This window comes from Strongylocentrotus purpuratus, unplaced genomic scaffold, assembly GCF_000002235.5.
Source record: "Strongylocentrotus purpuratus isolate Spur 01 unplaced genomic scaffold, Spur_5.0 spur5_scaffold_8, whole genome shotgun sequence".
Lineage (NCBI taxonomy): Eukaryota > Metazoa > Echinodermata > Echinoidea > Camarodonta > Strongylocentrotidae > Strongylocentrotus > Strongylocentrotus purpuratus.
In genome coordinates this window covers 17,916,935-17,940,277 of record NW_022145614.1, presented here as the reverse complement: position 1 = coordinate 17,940,277, position 23,343 = coordinate 17,916,935, and the positions used below count along the sequence as shown (strand labels likewise).

At 39.5% G+C, this 23,343-nt stretch overlaps 1 protein-coding gene across 3 annotated transcripts; it reads right to left on the bottom strand.

Moving 5' to 3' along the window:
• LOC100891444 (dentin sialophosphoprotein) lies at positions 1–21,398 on the bottom strand. 3 transcript variants are annotated; one of them, XM_030975059.1, is made up of 5 exons: positions 21,002–21,398; positions 4,748–5,072; positions 3,929–4,148; positions 1,375–3,243; positions 1–1,338 (listed from the first exon to the last, which is right to left on the bottom strand). In XM_030975059.1, the coding sequence occupies exons 1-5, from the start codon at positions 21,065–21,067 to the stop codon at positions 1,185–1,187; spliced, it is 2,634 nt and encodes an 877-aa protein (XP_030830919.1). In that variant the 5' UTR covers positions 21,068–21,398; the 3' UTR covers positions 1–1,184. The 3 variants fall into 3 exon arrangements, with proteins under 3 accessions (XP_030830919.1, XP_011679907.1, XP_003726680.1); XM_011681605.2 differs by having other exon boundaries at positions 1–1,523; positions 1,881–3,243; positions 21,002–21,397; XM_003726632.3 differs by having other exon boundaries at positions 1–3,243.
• Between the last annotated feature and the right edge of the window lie 1,945 nt (positions 21,399–23,343).

Genomic DNA, 23,343 nt, shown 5'->3' with positions numbered 1-23,343 from the left:
TTTTTTTATTACAAGGCTTGTGTGAATATATTTTCCGAATATATACGAATCAGAAGTGCTGCAAACGTAACAGCTTATCTCAAATCCTCCATTATTGATTACACGGTGGGTCGAGAAACATTCTTGAAATGCAATTCTCATTTATTGTACAAATGCGAAACCCATGTCCTAAACCATTACAAGTCGTTACGAATTCCATACGAAAGAATGTACAAACGATAGAATATCACATAACTCGTAAACCATTCATGATTCAAACAAATTAACTCTCCTTTAAAGCAAATTTGAATGAGGCCTCGTGGCTTAATTCAGTCTGTCGCGTGAAACTTCACACTCATCCCCTCTCTCTCTCTCTGGCAATTAATTAGGATATGATCAATCTCTATGATGTAATTCATTTCACAAATTGCGCCTTTCCTGCGCATTAGCGGAACATTCATAGGAGCAATATCCGTGAAGGTTTTAACACCTATAAGACGACAGTTATTCTTAGAATCGCAGCAGTTCGTGTCTTTCCTCCATGTCACCAACCCCTCATCCGTTGATAGAAATCTCACTTTCTGACTCAGTTGACTTGGAAATCTCCCCCCTCTCATGTAATATATACCGATACAGTTGTCCTTATGATGTAATTAAAATGGATAGAAGCGTTACAGCTCCTAAAGCTTTATCAACAATATTCAAACATTAGCCAATGGCCACAATATCAATTTATAATAAAGTAATAAATACCATACACTTAATCTTTCGCAACATACGGCTCTTAAGTTCCAATCATTCATTATTTTCTGTCTGAAAGAAAGGTGCCTTTGCAACGTTTCTTGTAGAGATACGTTTCAGATTGTGACAACAACATAGTATCGAAATAAGGTCATGGCTATGATTCAATTTCTGTTGCTTCTTTGTCAGATCTCAGTTAAGCTGACTGTGAATGTTAATTAATCGTCCGATCTTCAAATTTAAATGCTTTCAAGGTATCAATAAAATGGAGCAAATACACATCCTTATTATTTTGTTTAACCATCCTCTCATTGCTCTTTCAGTGACGAGATATAGGCGATAGAGACGATTTCCCGCGATACAGGTTTAATTATAATTTGTATGCTTTCATTTGAAGCCGTCACACGTCTGCAAACCCAATCAAATGGGCTGGAGTCTTACAATGTATTTGGAAGTACAATTCTTTACATTGCAGTGTCCTCTTCGCCACCATTTTTATCATTGGACTCTTCACTTTTCTCTTGGCTCTGGATTCGTTCATCTACAATGACGGGTTCCACGTATCCCACGAGATTCACGGACTCACTCGGAGCAGAAAGCTTTCTTTCTTCTACAATGGCGGGTTCCACGGGTTCCACGGGTTCCACGGGTTCCACGGGTTCCACGGATTCGCTCGATGTCACAGGTTTGTCATCTTGCGCTACTTCATCGGATGTCGGTATCTTGTTTTCAGGTACGTCGTCGACTTGTTCGGAATTACCGTCGGGAGTCTGCTCTGCAGAACTGCTTTCTACATCTGGTACCTTCTCAGTCTGGTCTTGTGTCTCGATCTCAGTTGCCGATGTTTCTTCAGTAGCTGGTGTTTCCCCTGCTTCGCCTGAATTGGACTGCGCGGGTGTCTTGTTTTCAGGTACGTCGTCGATTTTTTCGGAGGGAACGTCGGGAGTCTGCTCTGCAGAACTGCTTTCTACATCTGGTACCTTCTCAGCCTGGTCTTGTGTCTTCTCGTTCTCAGTTGCCGATGCCTCTTCAGTGGCTGGTGTTTCCCCTGCTTCGCCGGAATCGGACTGCGCGGGTGTCTTGTTATCAGGTATGTCGTCGACTTGTTCGGACGGTTCGTCGGGAGTCTGCTCTGCAGAACTACTTTCTACATCTGGTACCTTCTCAGCCTGGTCTTGTGTCTTCTCGTTCTCAGTTGCGGACGTTTCTTCAGTAGCTGGTGTTTCCCCTGCTTCGCCTGAATCGGACTGCACGGGTTCGGCCGTGACAGAAACTTCCTCAGTTGACTCGTCGGCTTGTTTTGGAGACTCTGGACTGCATACCTCACTCGGTTTCGTGTCCTCTGTAGCAACTACTTCTTGCTGGGTATCCTCTGAGTTTGTGACAGATTGTTCACCTGCTGCACTTGATTCATCAACGGCGTCACTTTCTGTTTCAATGTCTTGAGTGTCCGTGCTAATTTCTACTTGATTACTATCCTCTGTCGATGACTTGTTTTCTAGCTCTACTTCTACCTCTTCACCATTTTGCTCAGAGGAACATACTACACTATCTCCTGTCTCGACTGTTCTTTCATCCATTTGCTCGGTCGCATCTTTAGATTCCGTTGCCTCACTTTCTTGTTGAGGTTCTTCAAAACCTGGAGGCATACGCGGTTGAACCTCCGTCGCGCCCTCTGCGAGCTCAACGGTCTCATCTTCTGCATCAATAGGTCCGGCGGCAAAGTCCTGTGTCTCTTTCGGTGCTGCGCTTGTTGAATCCTCAGCGCTGACATCATTGACGGGTGGACTTTCAACGGGTTGTTCATTCTCTTTGTCCTTTGTATCCTCTACAGTTTCACTTAGCTCGTCGCTAGGTTTTTCACTTTGAGCGACTTCTTCAACGACATTGTCTGTAGACTCTTTTGAAACAGCAACACCATCGTCACCCTCGACTCTTGCGGTATTCTCTGCTTCAGGAGTTTCATCAGCGTCACCTTTTGGTGAATCGTTGTCGACATTTGCTGGTAGCCCGTTCTCCTGGACGGCTTCCGTCGCGCCTCCATTAGTGGAATTTTCATCTGAAGCAATTTCCTTGGCGGCACCCTCTACACCAGTCTTCACTTCTTCACTTTGCCCATTCTCTATCTTTTCCACGGTGCTCTCTCCATTGTCCAATTTAGTCTCCTCCGCGGTCGACTCATCGACATGGTTATCCTTGTTCTCTCCATTCGTCTTTACTTCTGCATCTCCGTTCGTCTTGGCTTCACCGTTTTCCTTCTTCTCGCCCTCCTCCTCGAACGCCTCGTCTTCGAGGCTGCCTTCCGCGCTCACCATGACGAACCCGGGATCGCCTCCCTCCTGGATAGCCTTGGCTAACTGCTCCAGCTCCTTAGGAGGGATCTCGAATAGCATGGACGATGTTCTTGACCGACGCTCCTTGACCGTGATGATGGCTTTGTTGAGGCGCTCGCAGATGGCTTCTACGAGCGGTTTGGCGTTCGGACTGTGAAACAGGTACTCGCCTTCGCCTTGCGGACTCCGACTGAAAAACACACACAAAAGAATAGATATGAAATGATGAAACAAAGAAAAGACTTAGACAGTGTGATGGTTATAAAGAAAAATAAGACTCTGCACCGTATTCACAAAGAGACCCCCCCCCCCCCGAAAAAGCGTTTTATCGCAACATAAACGTTTTCAAGTTACGAATAAAACATCGGGCTCTCGTTAAATAAGCTGAAACAAGCGTGCTACTGTCTAAAAGTAATTTACATCATGCAATCAACTCATTTCTAGTTATCATTACTTTTACAGAGAGTGAGATAATAACGTGGGGAGTGTGGAGAGTAGGGACGGAATGGGTGGGACAAAGAAAACATGCTGAATACAATGGAGATGAACAGACGATCATCAAAATGACGGCTCATCGAAAGGATGTGTTGGTGAACAAGAGGTAAATATGATAAGATTCCTGTTTAGCTGACCAGTAAATGGCTACGCCCTGTGGTAATAATTAGCTTGGATCGGCTACTTTAGTCAAATTCTCTTGAGCTTTTGCTCTAGACTGATTTTTTTTAAACAGTTTGATGGTTCCAGCAGGTCTCTAGAATCCATGTAAGCACACAGTCAAATAGAAGAAGAAGAAGAAGAAGAAGAAGAAAATGATGATGAAGATGATGAGGATGAAGATGGTGATGATGACGAATAATAATAAGAAGAATACTCACTTGCTGATCTGCAGACAGGCGATCTTTTCCAGGTCTTGCGGTGGTCCTTTGCTGGGCAGCATGAACCTCTTCATGTGTCTCAGATCCCACTCAATGACCTTCTCCCCAGTAAGGACGTTGTGTAGGGCTACTGTAAGACGGGCCACACCGGCGAGGTATGTCCCGGATAGATTCAGCCGTTCGGAATCCTTGTTGGGCACTACGGTGACACGGATCACATCTGGGTAACATAGAAAAAAGATATGCCAACAAGTTCCAAAATAGATTGTATCACTTCTCAACATACCACACAAGATAACACTCTTGTATGCCATAATTAACATCTGAAGAAGATATCATGAGAGAACTCGACAGGCATACGATCTTTACGGAGTAGACGAGACGGTGCTTACAAATCTAATCTTTGTTTTAAATAGGTGACTATGAACGAACAGCACATGCCGAATAATTGTCGACAGGGAACTTTCTCGCACCTAGACATGTTTTTACTTTTTATAACGACTGCGTGGTGAGCTAATCCATATACTTTAAAACAAATTATTGCCAAATCCAAAAGCATATCTTGACACAGTTTCATTTCTAGCAATATTATGAGGATTTTCTAGCTCTTTGAGATTTCCACGTAGTAGTACTTGTCACTTATGCTATGGTCACAGAGGTTTGTACGAACGATAATTTCGTACGAATCTCCCTGTTTTTCCATTGTCTTCCCGAATTTCCACTGTCTGAAAATCGTTCGTACGGCGTCCGTAGCAGTTCGTAATGGCATGTATGACAGAGGCTTTAGATTCATCACTTGGATTACTATAATCGACTCACCTGTGCCACATTCTTGGAGGGTCGTGAGTTCCTTTGTCTGGGACGCAGGCAACAACAGTTTCCTGAAGATCTCGATCCATTCCTGCGTTTCGGTCTCGCTGTCACCAGCCAGAGTCAGGGCAACGACGGACCCCTTGACGAACTCGAAGGCCCTGGGCTGGCTCTTGGAGATGACCCTCTTGATGTGGGTGATGCCTTCGAGCAGGAGACTGGTCACTGTCTTGTTGACGGCTCCTTTCTCCAGGTACAGCTCCAGGAGGATGGAGGCTTGCTCCGAGCCCTTGGTGGCGTTTGGTCGAATCACAACCCATTTCCGCTTCCATGCCTTTAAAACAAAAGCAGAAAATAGAAAATAATTAAAGTTACAGGTTTTTTTCATAATGATTTTGATTATACAGTAGAGACAATTTGATTACAAAACATGATCAGAGAAGGTGGTCATTCATGTTGCCAACCAATTTCTTGATGTGGCAAATTAGGTCACAAGGTCATAAATGGTCATTGGTTGGTGCTGGCCAACCCTTTGAGGTTGGGGCAATGGGGCTTTTGACGTTGCAAGCATTTAACATGATAATTTTTAGTGTTATTTTTTTCCAGAGATCGACAGCAATCGTATGGACGACATTAAAATAACATTATTGACAAAAGTACAACACGCTTCTTCAATCCCCTCGTATAAAAGTTTATCTAATGATGTATTCATAGTACAATCATTCTAGGATTAGCAGTATCACTGAAACCAACGTGTCTGAATCACAGTCGGAGGTAAACAATACACAGATGTAATTTTACGCTGTGTTTATACGGTTTTTTATAACCATACAGGTCAGGTATTACTAATCTAATCCCTCTCCTTTACACGCCAAAAAATATACCGTATGGACAGCGAAGTGAGATGACAGTTCGCTGTCCATACGATGCGAGTTGTGCTAAAAACTTATAAGGAAAGGCGTGTATTCTTTCAAATCATAGACATCAAAATATGTTTCAAAGTATACCACATCGAGTCGGGTTCTAAATGACCGTAGAACCTTCGATTGTTTTCTATACAAGTTCAGATAATAGTCAGGCATGGAAAGAGATATATATTTATATTCTAAACGAGGGATCAACTCAACTCGGTGTACTTTAATAGGATGACTGTTTCACATTAGCTGTCTTATCAATGATATCCTGCTGTTAACATAGTGAGCTGCCGCTTATGTATACATCCGAGAAAAGTTGAGATTGGGGACTTGATCGCTCTAATTAAACAAAGGCAACCACCATCACGAGTTATCATAATCATGATCATCATGCTAGCATTATCATAACGACGAGAGAGACAAAGATGAGAGGCATTGTAAGTGGATAATTGGCTAATTATGTGGCACGAAAGGTGGTTTCTAAAGCATTGAGATGCATAAATAAATTGGCTTTTGATATGATATGATTTGATTTGCTAAAACGTTCAATACTGTATATCATGTTTTGACAGGGTAAATATAGATAAATTATGTACAACATATTTTTTATCACTTTGGGAACATTTCTACCAAAACACTGTCTAACATCGGCCTTTTCGCAAAGCATTTTAACTACATCATGGGACGAAGGGCATCTTGAAAGACACTGTTATGATAGGCCTCTGAACTAAACAATTCCGCTTCTTTCAAAGTTGTTCTAAAAGTCATATCATGATAAGTAATTGATTATGTATTCACACTAGATTGTTATAATATGGGTCATTCATTTGATATTAAATCTTAATCCCTATTGGGGTCGTTGTAACTTGTACATCATACAGAAAGGTATTCGGCACGGGAGTCTGTCTTGGTGAATATTTTTCAATAAAACCCATTATTCAGCATCTCATATGACTTCCTAAACAAAATGAAGGAGATAAATGGTGCTTAAAAAAACAACTAGACAACTGGTATAGGCCTAGAACTTAATCGCGTCGTGCTACCTGAAGATAGATTCATGGCTATAGCCCAACACCAAATAAAGATAACACGAATCAAAGATAACATAATTATATATTTGACAACAAACAATGAGTATTCATGTCGTTTATAGGAGTTTCGTAGCAAATTCATGGTGGATTTCAACGTTATTTGACCAGGCAATTAATCCAACGATAAGCGTTATTTGCAAGAATGTGGATAAAGCACGACCGGCTAACGCTTTAACTGATTAAAGCAAAATATAGACATATATAGAACGGTCATTTTTACCTATTTTCTCAAAATACCCTCATGACGTGTTAAACATTTATATCGCCAATCATTTCTCGGATTCTACATGCCTTATCCAATACTTCCTTTTATACTACATGTATACTGCAATATATCAAACAATTTTACAGCGTGTGTTTTCTATCATTCGTATGACATTAGTATTGGTGACCGAAACATAAAATGACAGTCATCTATAGCTACTCAAAATTCTCGAGAAATTGTAAGAGGGAAATAAACAGCTGCACATCTACCATCTGGAGTATTATTACTATACTTCTGTAGAGTCTACAGACACTAGTGAATAAAACGACCTACAAACCATATACCAATGCGAGACACGTTATACACGCACTTTAGTCTAAAAATATGTTTTTAAACGTGTTTTGTTAAAAATACTTCCCACGAAAATCCACAACTTTACCACTTCCCGTTATGCACTACCAAGCGTGTAAACAAACTGGTGACGATCATCAGGGTTTGAAAAGCCTGAATTAGAGGGTTGATCTTTCTATTTTGTACGGTGGTTTTCAATGGAATGTAGCTTATTGTTTTCGTCCTAAAAGGTATGTCAATTTTAATCTTGTAAATAACAATTCCAAGATAGTATAAAGCACTGTTAAAAGAAAGATTATTCATAGGCCTACATTATATCGGTAGTTTCAAATGATCAAATAGCCTAAAATGCTGCATTTGTTAACTGGTTCACTTTATTAATCTTGACAATATATCATATCTTATTTATTGGAAACAAATCGTAACCAAACCACAACTTCAAGTGTGTACACGCGGGCAATTTTCTTTTGATTCCACTTGATAATAAAATTGCAGCATCGAGCTTGGAAGCATACGCGTCTGTAATAACAGTATTAAACTTCTGTATATTGTTGCCCTAAATAATGCATGGAAAAACCCCGCATGATATTCCTCTACACAATAAACGAATAACCCCGACCATGAAACATGACACCACCCCACCCTTTAATATATACGGGTTGTGTGTTTTCCGGAAATAAGGATATGTTCTAAATCTAATATCAGTTTTATTCATGGTTCAACAAAGTATATAGCTTTACTACCGATTGCATTGTTTGTAAGAATAGCGTGAACTTTATTGAGCTTAGATTTATCTATTTACAAGTGGCGCATCTTGGTGGTATTTCTTTTCTATTTACACGCTGATAACATTGGTTACAAATGCCCACGTTCACAAGAATTGTTACCTTGACCAATACAGACCAATATGATGAGGTTTTAATTTGAATTGCTTTTTGGTGATAATTGAAAAATATTGACCAAAAGCTACATGCGGTCAATGACGCAGTTATGTGGGTCAAAAGACAACGGTCAAAATGTATATTGTTCACTAAGTTAATTTACCGGAGTTCTTATGTTGTTTGTTGTCCGCATGACGTGGGTTATTTATTTCGTTTGCCATTGTACAGAATGTAGGCCTATACACAAACAGCTCAAATAATTATCAAGAAGACTGGATATTTGAAAGTGACTTTCAAAGAGATCTTAAAGGTACTATGTCCCATTTGCAGGCCAAAAAAATGAAAAGTTAAATTCCAACTGCATTTGAAAGATAATACTAATTTAGAACTTCCCTAAAAAAGTTGGGGCTTGAAAATGTCTTCAAGTGGGAAAATAACGACTATTAGTTGTCAAATCGACTTTAGGGCTATAGAGCCCAAAAGTAATAGTCTTGATTTTCAGACAATTGTACCGAATGGTCATACGTTTTATGCTGCGCAAAGATTCAATCAGTTTAATCTTGGCCATCACAAGAAGTGGGTTATTGATGTAGACAAATGCTCATGTACCCTTTAAAACTCTTTTCATGGATGTTATTACCAAAGAAGAAAAAAAAGCCAGTCAGTCACTCAATAGTGTCTGACAGTTAAGTCTAGCAAGTTAACGGGTTTCCTTGCATAATTTGAATATGAGGACACTGCTAACGTTTAAATTTCACAGATAGGACATACATGACATATTCATAATTCCTGCAAAGTTCTACAGCATTTGAGGTTGGCTGAAAAAGGGACATAGTACCTTTAACAGGAGGGGAAAGAAATGTAAACTTATTAAGAGATGGATACGGATTGGGGGCAGGAGGGGGAGGAGGGGAGGAGGGGGAGGAGGGGAGGAGGGGGAGGAGGGGAGGACGGGAGGACGGGGAGGGGGAGGGGAGGAGGAGAGGAGGGGGAGGGGAGGAGGGGGTGGGGAGGAGGAGGACGACAAGTGTGTGAAGTACATGTGGTTAATAAGAAATATGGCAAGGCTTTTTCAGTTCATGAGTAGGATTGAAACAAAACCATATAAGCACCATTGCTCCACTGCTATCATCCCCTTGACCCCTCTCTGACCACTCTTCAAAAGTGAAAGAGCAATGCCCATGTACTGTATACAACGCTTAAAACAACCCGTGTATACTTCTATACCAGCACAACACATAATATTCATGCACCCGCATAGCCCAAAATTATTCACGTACGCTCAAACCCCACGGATAAACAAACCTACTTGACCCTGTAACAATACACCCTATGATCTTTTGTCAAAACCCTTAACTGAAATGACTCGACGGGATACAATGTTTGGGGTCGTGACCACCCTTTCTTTCTTTTTTTTCAGACTGAGGAGAACTTGGTCCCTCCAGAGATGGATCTATGCAGCGAGTGCACGAAGATGACACGACGCATTCCATAACTATAACATTCGTGCGCCAGTCAAAACAAGTTACCCCAGACTTCCAAACAAAGTTGCGAAACAGGAAAAGAAGAAATAAACATGAGACAGTACACTTTTCTAATGGAACTGAATTTAAATTCATCAACCAATTTTGTCTTCTACAACTGGGTCGTTATTGCCCATTAGCATTAAAGACCTACTTTCCTATTCTATGAAACTTTGGTATCAAAATTGGAATTTGAAAGTATATATTATTATTCATGTATGTAGGTAGGAAATTATTATTTTCCCAGACATTATTCATATCGGGAAATTCAGGAAGATTGTTTATAATACAAGTTCACAATATCGGGAAGTAACTACGCGTATTCTAAAATGACATGCATGTAGAAGGGCCAGTCTTGTATAGGCTACCGACAGAGAGAGAGAGAGGGGGGAGAGAGAGAGAGAGAGAGAGAGGAAGAGAGAGGAAGGAGAGGGAGGGAGGGAGGGAGGGAGGGAGGGAGGGAGGGAGGGAGGGAGGGAGAGACTCTTCAATGACGATTGTATATCGACATTTTGTGAAGGCCAAATGTAGAAATGACAAGGTCGGCGCAAAAAATTTAACCTTATTTTGGGTGAAAGCACTATTTGTATACGTATAGCGAGAGTAAATCAACACCGCATGTTCAGCTGTGATTATACTGGGCGTGGTCGAAACAATGGTAGGAAAGAAAGTTCACTTTCATTATGACAAACCAAATACGTTCTTTAAAGAGAAGGTTGAGTTCTGGGAAGAGGTGAAAAATAATTTGTGAGCGTAATAATTCTTATAATGCAAGTGTGGAAGATCATCAGATAAGACATGTTCCCTGAAAAGCATGGCTCTTCAAATGCCTTTATATTCTAAATATGTCAGTAACATCGTAAAACTCGGGGGTAGGATTTTTACGCCACGTGATCGTGTAGTCCCATATACATCTTTCTGTGTACAGTGTTTGTAACTTTACCAAGACTTGGCCAAATTCTTATCATTTTGATGATTCTAGAACCTTGCAATACACACAAATTCTTATATGCTAGATGATCAACCTTTTCTGGTCGATTCCACACCGTTTCTTTCACAATGCAATCGCATGACCAGAACTCAACTTCATCTTTAAAGCGATAAATCTTCTTTGTAACGATATTATCTAGGGAAAACGAGTATAAGACTTGCGCATGAATCTATTCTATATCCTTTAAAAATATGGGAAGTTGCAAGAAAGTTTTAGAAATCGTTTATCTAGTGTTGTTTACGATACATGAAAAACAATATTTTTGTTGTTGCAGTTGTTGTTGAAAAGTTCTGACTGGTCAAACTCGAATGAAACCAAATGTGTTGTCATTCATCTTTGAATCGGTCTAGTTTGATTAGATTTGAATTTAATTTGTGTGTACAGTAGCAATGGACCATCCCAGATTTGACAAAAGTATACATATTCATACCTACTACTAATCTTCGGTAAACCGGAAATTTGAGGATATAAAAAGAACGGATATGGGGAAACAGACAAAGGAAGAAAATGAAAGTGATTTATGAGAATGTATGTACAGTCTACGGGAAGAGGTGGATAAAGTAGAAATTAAAGAACAAAATATGAGTCATGCGATTAATTAGAGTGAACGCTGAGGCGAGAGAGTGAGACGAGAGAGAGAGAGAGAGGGGGGGGGGGGGGGGGGGGGGGAGAGTTTAAGAGACAAGGTGATGATGAAGATGACTTGTCGTAAGGACGTTTACAACACAGGAAACTGGAATTCCCCGATTGCCTCACGTTCCCAAACCAGGTCATGACATTTCAATTCATCTTCACAATGCCATGGAAACCACCCATGACATATTTCATATCATATCAATACGTACTATATGAATATGCAAGTTGAAAAGTTTTAGTCATTTTGATTGAACGCTGAGACGGGAGAGAGAAAGAGGGATACTGGACACGGCGTTACAATTTGCAACATCATCTCAAGAGAGAGAGAGAGAGAGAAGGGAGAGAGAGAGAGAGAGAGAGAGAGAGAAGGGGGAGAGAGAGAGAGAGAGGATGTGTGTGTGTGTGTGTGTGGGGGGGGGGGGGAGGTAGGAGAGCCCAGAATAAACTATAGTCTTCGATACATTTATTCGTGTTTCTTCTTCTTCTTCTTCTTCTTCTTCTTCTTCTTCTTCTTCTTCTTCTTCTTCTTCTTCTTCTTCTTCTTCTTCTTCTTCTTCTTCTTCTTCTTCTTCTTCTTCTTCTTCTTCTTCTTCTTCTTCTTCTTCTTCTTCTTCTTCTTCTTCTTCTTCTTCTTCTTCTTCTTCCTCTTCTTCTTTCTGGCGTTGTACGGGCATTGTTCTAACACAATTAGAATTCGTCATTGTCGGAGGAAATTAATTCAGCGTATTCAAAGACATCATGCTGCTCCGTCGCCTACGTGCGTCTGCTTATCTCGCCTTGAAAAAAAGTACTCTAAACCAACCATATTTAATTTAGCCTTTGGGGTAGGCTAATTGAAATTAAATACAAATTCAGAAAACGATGTATAAACTTTGATAATCTTATCGTTGTCTGACATCGGTCCGAATTTCCGCGCAGACATCAACATGACAATCAACTCTATGCTAACAATGTTATTCTTTCTCTTTTATTTCACTTTGGGTATTTTGTAAGTTCCCACGAAATCCATTGTCGGAAATGATTTTGATTGTTACTTCGCTTTTGATGTTCGGCCAGATTTGGTTGGCTACATCATTTTCAATTTGATCCGTGTAGTAGGGGACATTCGATTGTGTCTTTTGATTTAGCTGGTCTCTGTGTATTAGCCGCAGATAAATGTGATATGACTGTTGTGAGTCATACTGGCAGAACATGCACTATTATCCCATCTGATGTGAAGTGACGCGGTTGCTCGGCCAAGAATCTTCTTTGCTAGAGCCTAGAGGGTCTAATGTTACAGGGCGTCGAACCATCTTCATAATTTGAGCTGGAGTGGGGGGGGGGGGGGGGGGGGGGTGCAATACGAAATATTGCACGATTCCGTATGATTCCATCATGGGAGGGGGGGGGGGGGCGTACCCCCACCACCTCTTCCCGAAACCGATTATCTAATAATATGTATTTGGAATACACATATTTAAATACACTGAAATATCGGTTTATTGGTATTATTATCATCATTCAGAAGTCAGAACCTATAGATCGGGAAAATTATGTTTGTTCGGATTTAATTTCTTCGAAAATTGGATCGCAGGAGGATCGTGTAGTGTGTGCCGGGCCTAACTACAACTGAGTAAAATGAGATATTTTGTCCTATTTTATCCGAAATACAAATATTTCAATATCATGGTGATTGTAGTTGTACAGAACCCACAATCTCCCACTGGCTTGAATTGGGATACATAAAAGTAATTTTCAAAAATACGTTCAACACACTGTGCCCGTCCTCGCTTCGTAATCGACGAAAGTGGATGCAGGATAACATGAACATGATACTGAGGACAAAGTTGATAAAAACAGAACAACTTTCAAACAGGATCTCTCCAAGTTATCAGGATAGATGCTGGTATAATACTCTACATTGGGTTTTAGTATAGCCAACTAATTGTTGTTAAAGGTTAAGACCGGTAGTGGTAAAATTGCAGTACAAGTGTTTTGGTGCAAAATATCCATTCAATATTGTTTAAATATTGCATTCAGAGGTTTAGATGGCAATACTTCAACCTAAATTCGCAAAAGTGCAGAAATATATGACCAAATGTTCAATGTTGAAGTGCATTCGCGATATCTATTCAGGCCGGAGCGATATGACAATTTACCAAATATATCAATAAGTAGGCAATTTCCCGGCACAATTTGTATCATCTCGTATTTTATTCAAAACATATTCTTTCACATGATTGGTAATAAGAGCTTCCATTTCATTTGTTGAGAGGGGAAGTTTCCAAAACTGGTCTATACCTTTAATAACCTATATATCATTCTATTTGTTTGATATCGCTTATAAACCTGCCCAGAAACCAGAGTAACACCTAAACAGAATTTTAGGAGCATGTCCTTCACATAGGGCCTACACAAGAGATATAGAGAAGTTCTTTTTATTATTGGGGGGGGGGGGGGGGGGTGAGCGTGGGGTACAAAACTGCAACTGCGTACCCGTGTCTGCAATTTGTCACTCTTTGAATATGTTCTGATCTCGTTTATATATAAAAACGAGTATAAATTAGATTTTACAGTCCACTGCCTGAAAGGGTACGTATTGTATTTTTCTTCTCTCTGGCAAATTGTAATTTTCATGCCCGTTCATGCTCCATATCACAATGCACATGTAGACTGGCTTCTCCTTGTCTGTCTGTATTTTATACAACAATAATACTACGCTAATTTTCTATAGCACTGAGCCCTGTTAGGCACGGTACATGATGCGAAGGAATCCCCCCACCACCTTTTTATCGATTTTTTCCCTTCAAATTGAAGCCTTCTACACAAAAACGAGACTCCGGTTAAAATAATTCTGCTTGCTTGCGATATTATTGTTTTTCAGAGAGAGAGAGAGATAGAGAAAGAGAGATACCCAATGAAGTTCGTAATATTCGGTGTGTGGTAAATCATAACAGCGTGGAACATTGCAATGTGTTTTTGCGTTCTGGGGCAACACATATTTACACAAAATAAATTCTATAGAACTAATTCTGCTTGCTTGCGTTATCATTGTTTTTCAGAGAGAGAGAGAGAGAGAGAGACAGAGATAGAGAAAGAGAGATACCAAATGAAGTTCATCATATTCGGTTTGTGGTATATCATAACAACGTGGAACAATACAATGTGTTTTTGCGTTCTGGGGCAACACACATTTATACAAAAGATATTTTTATCCACAACCACAACAAAAGAATTTACATCTATCAAAATATTTCAGAGAGAGAGAGGTCGAGTGCTTATTGTCGTAAATTATTCCCCACATTGCTCAAAGTTCAATTTATCAAGGACATTTGTAAGTACATGGCTTTTGTTATTTACCATCTTGTTTTAACATTCTATCTCTATCGGACCAAAATCAGCTGCATTGTTTTGTTATCATGGAAGCATTCAGATTTTGTCTTGTTTACTCTGACTAGTAAAAGAAACTTAAAGCCTAGATTTCAAGTTTCACTTTCAGACCTAGTGGCCCGAATTTACAAAGGAGGTTTGTCGACAAACCTAGGTTTATGTGCGTCATATGACGCGTTTCGACGCGTTTTTACAAACCAGGTTTGTAAAAAAAAAAAGCGTCAACACGTCGACAAACCTCCTTTGTGAATTCGGGCCTACAGCGTATAGGACTAAACCAAAAGGTAAACCCAACCCCAGCTTTTTAAACCAGTATTACAAGAAAAATAACCAGACAAACATAATATACAGAAGTCTTGAACAACTGATATCATCTTTCACCTTTATATTTAAAACTGTTTCATTCTGTCAGAACAGTCTGTTTATTATGATGATTCAAGTTTTTCAACAGTCACTTCCAGAATTTGTGATTGATAAACTGTGACCTAGTAGAGTGACTAATGTTTCCATTAAAATTCTATTCTAAACTCGACTGCCAAAAGAATAATGTATAATTTTTTCCTTCTTTTGTGTTGTTATAACCAGGCCTTCGATTATGCAGGTCAAACTCGAGGCTTCAGCGTCAGCTTCAGTCCATGGCTCAGCTCCCTTTGACTTGCTGTACCTTTGTGTAGGGATAAAGAGGGTTCCACTCAAATGGATCCGAAAAGAAAGCCGGAATGTCGAAATCCAAAGCAAGCAAGTTAGCAAGCAAGCAAATTGTAAGAACCCGTCGCAATCTATACAATACTGTCCATGTACAATTGCACTGCACGCTGATACCAAAATACTAATAAAACTACCGCAGGAGTAATTTTGCTATATTATGAGTGGACGGGTATAATGCGGCGTGAAATAAACACAACTGCACTGACATCTGTGATTTATTTGATTATGGATTTGCTTTTATTGAAATAAATTAATGATTGCCTTGGAAAGGTCATCGCCAGGTCGTTTCTTTCTGAATAATTTATGCATACGGCACACCTTTGCATTAGGCATTTAGCACAAAGGAAAACTGCGTTCTCAAAATAATTGCCATTTCATCCCGCATTTCATTAAGTTCATTTCCACAGAAACAATGTTATAATCGCATGTTCTTATGTTCAGAAGATAGTAGGTCCATGGTGTATGTGGTAATGCTAAATATTGAATGATAGGCCTAAAGGAAAATTTTCGAGATTACATTTACTTTTAAGGAAGAAGAAATTAGAAAAACCATAGGCCTATATATATTCTTTCTTTTCTGGACTTTGTTCCACGAGAGACGTTGACCCGTTCATGAAGACTACGTCACAACCACGCAACAAAATTGTACTCATTTTGTGGTCTACAAAATGATATTAATCTCGAAGTATATACTTTTGAGGGCATAGTGCGACCACGTACGAACCAGATTCGTCGAACCTGCACCGTCTGACTCATGCTCCTATTGTAAGTAAAAATGTTCTGACTTCTGAATGTAAATATTCTATCATTATGCGAAAAATTTTCTCCTACAGGAAGTGTATTTATATTAAATATACTTTATTGAAACTGTGAAAACGACACATTTACTTTTTCGACCAATGTCACTGGAAAGGGGGTTCCCCATTAACAGTTATCACGACTTTAACAATCCATTGAAGTACATGACATGTACTTGTCTAGTTCTGTAAGTTTTCACCTTTCATCGGCTTACGTGGACGGCAAAGGAGATAGAAAGAAGGGTGGATCCAGCGGAAATTCCGAAATCGGGTTAAACAAATCCGATTGGGAGTCGTGATGAAAAGGATGAGTCGTGTCATGACAAACCGATCGATATACTTTGGAGGTTCTTTCATGTGGAGTTCCATAGGGACACGAGCACAACTTGCTTTCAATATGACAGGTTTCTCACCGATATGTATAGGAAAAGATTTGGAAGAATTCATGTAAGCATTAAACTCTCTTTATACGAAATGCATCATTAACAATGGCGGCAAAATGACCATGTATGGGATATTCTTTTCATATTATAATCCCTGGGTGATTGATGACGAACTGTTTATTTAATTATTTCACGTGTTAGATGTTACATAATAGCATGACAGAAAGACCCTAGAATAGATGGATTGTATCCAACTTGCAAAACAAAAAAGTTGTTATGTCTGAAAAGCATCTGGCAAACACCTGACTAACCTTTCGGTCGTATAGAATTTATGCATGACATTTGGATTGAAATAAGAATTTGCAACTGTACACTGATGACACAGAAGTGGTATTGTATTTAAAAGCACCGAACCTTTGGAACATAGTTGTATGCCTTATGAGTCAGCCTTTCAATATCGGATACAATATGATTATCATCTTGATAAATGGAGGGTTAGAAGTTGATACGGACCGCTTCAGCACAAAAGGCCACAAATGCACTTCAAAAATGAGAAAACGAGTACCGACATGACATCTACATTGTATGCCATCACTATATTTGATACAAATTTCTCGTAATGATACTTAAGTAGTCCCTTGGTTACGGCGATAATTCATGAGCTAACATGAGTCGATCCATTATCAGGGGGGGTGGGGAGGAGGGGGCTGGGGGAGGAGGGGGGGGGGGGGGTGTAAAACACTCTATATACCGCATCATACTCCAAGCTTTTCACATAAGAAAAACAGTTAATACAATAACCATTTGACCGAGGAGGGTCGGGGGCTCGGGGAGGGGCAGGGACCTTGCCCTAATGGACCACATGTCACTTCATCGACGCACCTGCCAGCCCCCCCCCCCCCCCATTGACTCCGTATCTCCCTCTATTCCGTGGCATAGGTTCATGCACTTTTGTTTGAGCGCAGATATTGATAATTTCTCCGCGATTAGGATTACATCCATTCCATGCCCTTGAAATTGCTACAGAATACAATTAATTTGTCGAGGTAGAACGAGTCGACATCGGTGTAAACGTAAGCTTGCATGCATGGCGACCAACTCATACCCGGTAGGAAAACACTTAGGTCGATTATTCACAAAAGAATATATTTCAAATCGCTGTAATTATTATAGCCATATTCCGTATTCAATTTGATCACCCATGTATGGGTACTACATATAGAAATATTAAAAGTACACCAGTTTTTCTTTCAATTGAAGTATGCACACAATACATACATACACATATATCATCATAGGTAGAGATATACGCTGCCCTAATACTCAGCATATGGAGTACGATTATTGATAAACAGAGCAGGGCCCCGTTTAAAAAAAAAACTTCCATGGAAACCTCTTGGCTTTTGAGTCACTTCACTTGAGTGGTATATCCACGGCAATTACTATTGATGGCAAAGTTACTGTTAATAGTTAAGTTTTATGAAACGGTGCCCCGCATTGCCCGTTTTAAGTTTTTGCTTGCGATTTCAGTCAAGCACATTTTCATAACATAACTTCAGAATGAGATGACCCCCATCCCACCACATGAAACAGACGGATCCGTTACGTCACCAACGAGTTATAATGGTTAGGAGCCAGAGCATTATAACACTGAGTTCCTATAGGAAATATATTTATTCAGATGGTCATATCTCAGCCAATACTTAACATATTCAATAGGTTTTCGACATTTGGACATTATTTTTGATGCTTTTTCGGGAAATGAAGAAAAATTAAGAAATTCTAAAAATAGAATTTTGATGACGTCACACTTCACCACTCTATAAGGCGAATAGAGGGAAACAAACAAAAATTGGGAATTTATTGCCTTACTTATCGACAAAAATGTTACTGATTCCAAATCCAACTACATCAGACATAATGTCACATCCAACTACATCAGACATAATGTCACATACTAGTGTCTCTGCCTTCATTATGCATTTATCTGTTTATTGACAGTACACTGTAAGATTATCATACATATTGGACTTTCACCTCCGAATCTAGAATAGGCAGAAGCACCAAGTACTTTCACAACACACTCCACCCTTGTTGATGGTTTGGGTGCAGCCTTTATAAAAAGGAAGGGTGCCGAGTTTCATTGAACAGGAAAGTCATTGTATCGGGATTCCCATCTTACATTTCGTAATCCAGCAGAAATTCCCAAGTCAAATCTTGTTTCCGGATTGTGAAACATGCACTTGTTGTTTGAACGCAAAGACTGCAACAGGGTTACCAATTTAAAAGTGAAAGAAAAACCCACGTACGAAAGGTTGAGAACATGAAACCAAAACACGTTTTCAAATCATTTCACGAAAGCTGATATTCTTTCGTACGTATACATCGCATGACAATGAAGACAGTATTTCTGTGGTTTCTTTACGCACGTTCACTAATAATATTGGGCAGGTGGGTTTTTCAAAGATACGGAACCATGCTGACTGACTTTTATGACTTTTTATGATTATACAGCCAACTACTGTATGCAAAATTTGCTTACCCTTAAATCTCTCAGCCAATTTTCTGTTGAAGATGTATAGGGATCGTACTTCATAATCTTACATAACATCAATTACCCGGAATATCCCTATAGTCGTTCACTATACTAGGCTCAAGGATGATTTAATTCAGCTATATACTTGATACAGAGCAGCGATTTTTCATGGGCAACATCTACAGTTCTACACGGCTCTCCAACAATAATCCTAATTTCATGATTGAGAAATTCTCATTAGACTCGCTCACAGTCGTCCCAGGTGTAATTTAATTGATTACCATTATCATAGCCGCTTCTGCGTACATGCAACAGGCACGTAGATCTCTGTTTACATGGTAAATAATTATAGCACGGACAATCTGATTATAGCGAATGTGAAGGGTTTTCCCGATCCAGATAATTATCGATAATGATATGATTCCGCCAATGGTATTGCTATGGAAACAAAAGGAAGCTACATGGTCGAGTCTATGCAAAGGGGGGAAGGAGACAATTCAGGTTATAATGCATTCAAATCAAATTAATGATAAAACATTCCAATGCATGGTACAACCAACCAGTATTACATTACATTACATGAGTAGTAGGGGCACAGAGATGGGGGTCAGAACCTCCGTCAAAGCTCTATCTACTCTCTCAAAAAATAAATCGAGCGATCACTGACGTCACTCCTCTGGAGAGTGAAAATGTAGTGAAAATAGACTGAATATTCACTCTTTTCATGGAGTACTCTAAAATAAATCGATATTCACTCCTAAACAAGTGATCATTGACATCACTCCCAAGAAGGTGAAAATAGAGTGAAAATTTACTCCCCCCCCCCCCTTTTTTTTTATAGAGAGTCTAGAGAGACCCTCTCTCCTAAAGACTTAAAAACCTTTTATTTGTTGGTTTATTCGTGGAATTGTCAGAGAATTTTGGCTCTGAAAAAAAGTGACCACCCGCCTTGCCAATTGCCCCACCCCCCCCCCCCTCTCTCGCCTTCTCTCTTGTTCGAATTTTTGCTTAGTTATCTTGGACTTTGTGTCCCCTTTCTCATCCAGGTCGATGTATCTCCAATCCACAACTTTGAACATCAGTGAAATCAAAACCTATAATAATGTGGTTTATTCTGTATAAAAATTCTCCCACCCCTTTAACAATTTAATTATGTTTTTATACGTCCCATAGAAAATGTCTACGAGCAACAACAGTTGAACCTGCCGATTGCCCATCATCATGATCATCTCACAATCCTCCTCAAACCTAGGGCCTAATGGATCATTTTGATCACCCGCTGACATACAACAGGTGGATTTGATTAGTACTATAGTAGGCCGTAAGTCCATGATTTGATGCAGAAATATAGAAAGTGTTTCATTTTCATTCGTATAGGAGTTATGGCAGCCCCATCGGCCTCATCTCTTTGTACAATGACAGGATTTTCCTGTAATGAAAAGTGATCACATAGTGAATAACAGTTGCTAAAGTACAAGAACAGCTCTAAAAGCGTGTAAAATGGGTATTGTTGCTGGTTGTTGATGTTCTACGTGGCTACAAAGAAAATTGCATAACAACATTTTCATCGTGGCATTTCCGATTTCCGAACTATGGTTTACATCAACATTGTACACATTAGTTTTTTTGCTACCAGACGATCGACGCAACTATTCCCGGAATGTCACTCTTCCCCCGTCCCTCCCACTTTGCCACGGTTCATTATTTTATAACAGGTAGCAGGCACGAACCATGGACATACGAGCGACACACGCCCTAACCTGTGCGGGATGCCTTGGCCCGACGGCACACCCAAGGCCGACCACGGTTATACGCTGGGAGGAAAATGGCAACTCCATGAAAACCTACAATCAAAAACACCTTTGGCATTATACTCACCTTTCCAAAGCGCGATGGTTGCTTCACATGTAGAAAACCTTCCTTTGTCTTTCCACGTCGATTCATTGTAGGACCTTTTCAATGGCTTGAAAATGAAAACAGATGTAGATTCCTGAATATAAATTCCCTCTCCTGCAAGACGCGAAAACTTTTCAGTCAGAGATAATTTTCCTTCTATACACGCACGAATTCACTGGCACTGGAGGTTCAAAACAATTTTTGACGCACGGTAGGCCTTTTAACAAGGTTTAATTACTACCACGAAGCTGGCTGTGTATACCAAACCAATATTTAGTAGATCTCCACATACAGACATAAATAACTACTTAATTTGTACGATGTCGTCTGCATTCGAATAAATGTATGTGTTCGCACTCTGTGACTGGGTTATTCACTGAATCTAATCCTGCTCGTACGCTGGGCGTACCCAATGACAAGTGCCGTGCATTACGCGCGAAGGTCGGTAGCACTCGGTAGCGATAAAAAGGGGCTTCCCGCAGCGAATGTTGTTTTATTTGCTACGTCACAATGCGGATGGTCAATGACAATAATAATGGGTTCTTGGAAGTGTTGATGTTTCGTGGGAAAAAATTAATTCCTTTTTCTTAGCTCCGTCAGTTATAATTTTAAGGGCAAGCATACGACCTTCCTTGAGGTATTTTCTTTTCGTAACTATGCATGTAGGCTCTAGTTCCCTATTTTCACGAAGTGACGGTAGTGAATGATAATCCCATACAATTTGCGTGCGGATTTTCCTCACTACCGTCACTTCGTGAAAACAGTGACGTATACGTGTATTGTTATCGGCTATAAAGCTTTTTAGTTTGTATTATTTTGTTGTTAATATTCACTGTAAGTTTATACAATTCATAATGGACGAGGTTTTCAATCAGCGTAACAAATATGTCAATATTAGTATGTCGTAAAATAAAAGGGTTCGTGGCAAAATAATTTACAAACATTTAACTCTCCTACAATATACCCCCGCTTATTATTCGTTTGAAATTCCGTTTGTCGTTTTAGAGATCGAAACAGTTATAGAAAGAGAAAAATGAAGCGCATACAATTATCATGACTCGTAACACAATGTCTGCCAGTAAAGAGCATTTTGTATTTTGCTGCATAGAATTTTTGAAAAGCAACGTCAGGCTTTGATAAATCATGGCTGCATCTTTTTTTACAAGGTCGCGTGGCAACCGAGCGAAACGTTGCATATTATTAAGGGCACTGTTATTATTTCCTCTTTTTTTTGGGGGGGGGGGGGGGAGGGGGTTGCAGCCAAAATGGCCACCCACCAGTATGCATACTAAGATCTAATTAATAAATTTTCATCTGAACTCGATAGCGAGTTTCGTTTGTTTAAAGTATGCAGACACTGACTTTAAAACTTAACTAAAGGCCTATATTAATATGTTGTCCGTTAAACCGTAACAATACTCTGTAAATCCATTAAGTAGTCAGTAAAGTGTGTGCGTAGCCAGCATTGGACTAATACTTAAATTACATCGTCTATGTAAAGATAATGAACATTGCATAAACTCGAATAGATAATATTTTAAAATTAAATGTATAGTTTTCACAATTTGTCACAGTGGACGCATTTACAAACAATTCATTAATTCTAATCCTAGTCTAAGACCTCTATACTTTTAAACTTTATTTAATCATTTACACCTTTACACTTCTAAATTACTAAACTTTTACACGTTTAAACTTCTATAATCTCCTAAACTTTCAAACCTTTAAAAGTACAAGATAGTAAACGTTTGAACGTCTGAACCCAGAAGCGGATCTAGAGGGGGGTTGGGGGGGTTGCAACCCCCCCCCAAAAAAAATCCGGGGACCATTTTTTTAAATCTTATCTTTTTTTCAAAACTTGTAATTTTATTTTATTCTATTTCTATGTATTTATTTCATTTATTATTATTATTATTATTATTATTATTATTATTATTATTATTATTATTTCTTTTTGGGGGGAGGGGGCAGGCGCGGATCTACGGGGGGGGGTTTAGGGGGTTTAAACCCCCCCCTTGGGCGGCCCCCCCCCCCCCAAAAAAAAAAAAAAAAAAAAAAAAAAAAAAGGAAAAAAAAAAAAAAAAAAAGAAAGAAAAAAAGAAAGAAAAAAGAACGCACGCTGGAGAGAAACCCTTTCAAGTGCAAATATTGTGAGAAGATATTCAACTCATCTGGTAACTTAACCAAACACATGATAACTCTGGATATAACTGTGTATTTACTGTTACTTGATTTAAAAAGACGTTATCATGCACTGCTTTTTATGGTCTCCATTGTGTTAATAGATGCCAGGAAAACATCACTTACGGAGTTCAAATAAACAC